The sequence below is a fragment of the Vidua macroura genome, chromosome 19 (genome assembly GCF_024509145.1).
Source record: "Vidua macroura isolate BioBank_ID:100142 chromosome 19, ASM2450914v1, whole genome shotgun sequence".
Lineage (NCBI taxonomy): Eukaryota > Metazoa > Chordata > Aves > Passeriformes > Viduidae > Vidua > Vidua macroura.
In genome coordinates this window covers 11,591,809-11,596,174 of record NC_071589.1, presented here as the reverse complement: position 1 = coordinate 11,596,174, position 4,366 = coordinate 11,591,809, and the positions used below count along the sequence as shown (strand labels likewise).

General features: G+C 47.2%; 1 protein-coding gene across 1 annotated transcript; it reads right to left on the bottom strand.

Annotated features, from left to right (window-relative positions):
- Window positions 1–1,050: 1,050 nt before the first annotated feature.
- KCNJ16 (potassium inwardly rectifying channel subfamily J member 16) lies at window positions 1,051–2,498 on the bottom strand. The gene has a single exon (XM_053994665.1). It carries the CDS (start codon window positions 2,496–2,498, stop codon window positions 1,218–1,220), a length of 1,281 nt encoding a protein of 426 aa, XP_053850640.1. The 3' UTR covers window positions 1,051–1,217.
- Between the last annotated feature and the right edge of the window lie 1,868 nt (window positions 2,499–4,366).

Here is a 4,366-nt window from a genome sequence, read left to right as displayed (position 1 = left end):
AGCAGGCAAACACTGAATTTCCCTGCTGCTAAGGGCAGGTGAGATCAACCCCACAAAGTCCGATATGATTATTTTGCGTTTGCAGGATAATTAAACACCATGCAAACGAACTGCAATCGTCAGGGGCAAAAGCATGATGAGGCATTGCTCACTAGATAATTACAGAGATGTGCAGAGCAGGAACTTCCACGTCACAGGCACCTTCAGAACGTTTTTCTTTTTTTCCCAGTTTGAGCTGACAGAGGAGTTGTTGGATTTCTCTGGGAAGGATCATTTTTACACAGCCATCTGAGACAAGCACTTTTCATTTTGACAAAATCACCCTGTTTGTTCTCCAGGTTGATCTTTGTCTTTGCAAGGAAGTGCAACACGCTAAAAAGAAATGTGAAATGAAATGAAAGAGGATTTGATATAAAATATTGCACAGCTCACTCCAGACATGATCTTCTCCTCAAGGCTCAACCTGATTTAAAACTGGAGGTCTTGTTCTGATTTTTTTTTTTTTTTTACCTCCTGCATCCCTCCAGCTGCTGAGGGAGCGGCACCTCAGGGAATGGCTCATGATTAGGAATGAAAGCTCCTAATCATGATTAGCTCATGATTAGGGAATGCAAGCTCTCCAGGATCCCACTGTGGATCCCATAGGACTGGGCAGGGTGTCCAAAGCCACCCAGGGACACTGGGGTCACTTATTCCCCTGTCTCACAAAGAACAGCCCCGTAGATTCCGCAGAGGAGCTCTGGGATGAGGCTGCACCTGAGGAATCATTTGATGGGATAATGGAGCTTCAGAGCCTCCTGGAGGGACCAGGAATGGGCTTTCCAAACCAACGAGGCAGCTTTGAAACCCCTACCCAGAGGGCCCGGGGCATGGTTTGTGTGCCCTGCCGAGGTCATTCTGTGTCTCTGGGCACGGCCAACCCTGGTCCCTGCAGGGGAAGAAAGTTCACACAGGGTTTGCTCAAGGGGCTCTCTGGGCATCCCAAGTGGAAGCTGCTCCCTTGTGCCCACAGCAGCCAGTGCAGAGCTGTCCCTGGCAGCCCAGCAGGGTGTGACAGTGCGTGACAGCGTGTGACAGCGTGTGACAGCGTGTGACAGTGTGGCCACGCTGTCAGCGAGGTCTGGGACATAAATACTGCTGCACACGAGTTCATTGTTTGCAATCGAGGAGCTACGAGGGGACAATTTGTTGGGAGGCGTTTCAAAGGGCAGGAAAAGTCAGATTTGGGACTCTATGGAGAGCCTGCTTAAAGTCACAGCTGCTTTCCTGTAGGAATCCTCTCCAGGAGGCTGGCTGGAAGTTGTCACTGGCTCTTCAGGATCCTCACAACTGGTGACGAGGGCAACAGCGCTGAGGGGCTTTTGCTTGTACTTGACTTCCAGGGCTGACTTCTCCGCTTGTTTCTCCCGCGTCTTCTCGGCGCGGTTCCACTCCTGCTCCTTCTGCTCCAGCTGCATGGCGCTGCAGTGAGGGGCGTACACCTCCGTGGTCTCCTCAAACTGCAAGCAGTCCACCTTGTAGTACTTCTTCTTGACGTGCAGCACATCGTTGAACCTGTGGCCCCACAGGATCTCTCTGGGGACGTAGGAGCTGCGCGACTGGTGGGAGGTCCCCGTGGAGTCACCCGTGTAGACAAACGTCACCAAGATCTCAAAGTTGTCCTTGGCCAGAGCTTTGCGGTCCAGGCCGTACAAGGGGCTGTCGCTGTCGATCTCGTGGACGACGGTGACTGGCGTGACCAGTATGATCTGGTCATTGAGCAGCTTTAGGTCGCGGTACTCCATGGTCATCCTCCCCTCCTTGTCCTCCCTGTAGCGCAGCAGCTGCGCGCGCACCGAGCCCTCCACCATGTGGTTGGGCCGGAAGTCCCCGATGCGCCACATCAGGCAGAATTTGTCATCCCTCAGCCCAACCACGGCGTAGTAGCTGAAACGGATGGTCTGGGCCCTCTTGCGGGCCGTGGCCATCTTGGCCAAGGCCGCTCCGATGATGAAGGTGTCGATGACGCAGCTCAGCACCGACTGCAGGATCACCATGAGGATGGCGAGCGAGCACTCCTCGGTCACGCAGCGGTACCCGTACCCGATGGTGGTCTGGGTCTCCAGGGAGAACAGGAAGGCTCCCGTGAAGCTGTGCACGTTTGCCACACACGGGGTGACCTCCTCGTCGCTGAACAGGTCCCCGTGCTGGATGGCAATCAGCCAGAACACCAGGCCGAAGAACAGCCACGAGAGCACGTAGGACAGGGAGAAAATCACAAACATGTGGCGCCACTTGATGTCCACCAGCGTGGTGAAAATGTCCACCACGTAGCTCTCCCACTCCCCGAAGATGTGCTTGAAGTAGACGTTGCAGCTGCCATCCTTGTGCAGAAATCTCTTCTGCAGCCTTTTCACCTCCTTTTCCGGGCTCTCCCGACAGGAGCCACGGTAGCTGACTTTGTTTCCCTGGATATTTACGGGCCTGTAGCAGCCACTTTGGTCATTCACTGTCCTCATCTCTGCTTCAGCTTACAGAAGGTCCCAGGAGTTGTTTTCCTTGTTCATTGGAAACCTGTGAAATAAAGGAGAAAGTCTGTTTTTATTTGGATTTCCAAATCTGATCCCATTTACTCCGTGGCCATCATGGGTAATTTTTGGAAGGGTACAGGCTGTGACATCCACTACACAACTTCGCTCAAAACCAGGCCTGGAAATATGAGACAGCCACAAACTCAACCAGTTAGAAATGTCCTTATCGACCCTAAAATTTGGTCTGTAGATGAAAAGAGAACTCAAAACCTTTGTGGTGACCCTGTTGTGAGTAACTCCTTTAATGATCCCATGAAGCAACATTAAAAGCAGGATGAGCTCCCCTGAGAAGTCACAAATGGCACAAACCACTTAAATTTGGCCAAATATCGGAGGTAATTAATTGCTTTTTGCGATTTTCCTTATTTTCCTCCATTAGGGAAAAGAAATGGGAAAACCCTCTTATTTAGAGGTAAAACTTCAGTCACGTGGGCGGGGAAATTCAGTGCTGGTGTGTTTTAACCAAAAAATGGATCAAACACACGATCATCCATCATTATTTATGTTCCAGCATTGCCCAGAAAAACCTGCTCTTGTGAAGTGAACTTGACTGAGACATGTTTGTTCAATTTGGAGAAAATTATTTACATTTCAAATGGAAAAAAAAAAAAAAAAAAAAAAAAGAAACCCTCTGAGGTCCTGGAAAGCCTCTGAAATCCTTCCCTAAAGCAAACAAAAAAATATCCGGCTGCCAAAAATATTTAAATCTTGATTAATGAGTTTGAAACAAACAGGGAGGGTGTTAATGGAAGTTGTGGGTGACACAAATTTAGGGAGTGATGTGGATTAGGAGATTCCTCTGCCAGAGCAGAGAAGAATTGAGCAGTGCCACTCCTGAGCCATATTTAGTGACCAAGAACAAGAATTACGTTAGAAATTGAGACCTCGTCACCTGGAATCCAATAAAAAAACACGTCATTCAAAAAGGCAAATCTTTTTCCTGCATGTCTTTCATGACATCCCAACCATTAACACACAAACCAGTCAGAAGTGATGGGGACACAGCAGAAAAATTCCAATTTTTTGCTAATTTCATGCTTCTAACTGATATTCCTAAAGGGGAAAAAAAAAAAAACAACTAATATTTTTGTGGGAAACCTGTCATTATTCTTCCACAAATTGCAAGTTTTTGATGGAAAAATGACAAGTTCTTTTCCCATCTTTAAGCTGGTTTCAGAGTTCAGAGGTAGGTTTTCAGTGGAGCCGAGAAATCCATGGAAAATGAATTTAAGAAAAGCAAATTTCAGAAAAACCGACTTTTCTAGGGGAATTCTTTTCCTCAGGTCTTCACTCCCTTTGCCTGAGCAGGAATGATTGCACACACTTCCAGGCAGAGGAGAGTCAGGCCCATGGAGTGTAAAATATATTGGATGGACTGGATTAACAGCCCAAGAACTCTCCCTCATCCAAGGAACAATGACAAGCATGCAGAGACATTCATCCAAAAACACTTAAAAGCCAAACATAGTTTCCATTTCTTTTTTTTTTTTTCTCTTTTTTTTCCCCTTTTTTTTTTTTTCCAGTCCAGAAATGAATGTGACATATGGTGTCGTAGCCTCAGAATGTGGCCTTCATTAAAAAACACAACATTAATGTTTCCAAAAATACTTCTTGGAATAGGGTCTTTGGAAACATTCATATGACTTGCTTTACTCAGAGTTTTAAACAAACACTGCAGCCTGGTCTATTGAAGACTCTTGACCCAACATTTTCAAAGTTGTATTTAACAACAAACAAAAACTGGAAACTGTTGAGGGTTGGTTTTTTTGGTGGTTTTTTTTGTTTTAAGGACCTCA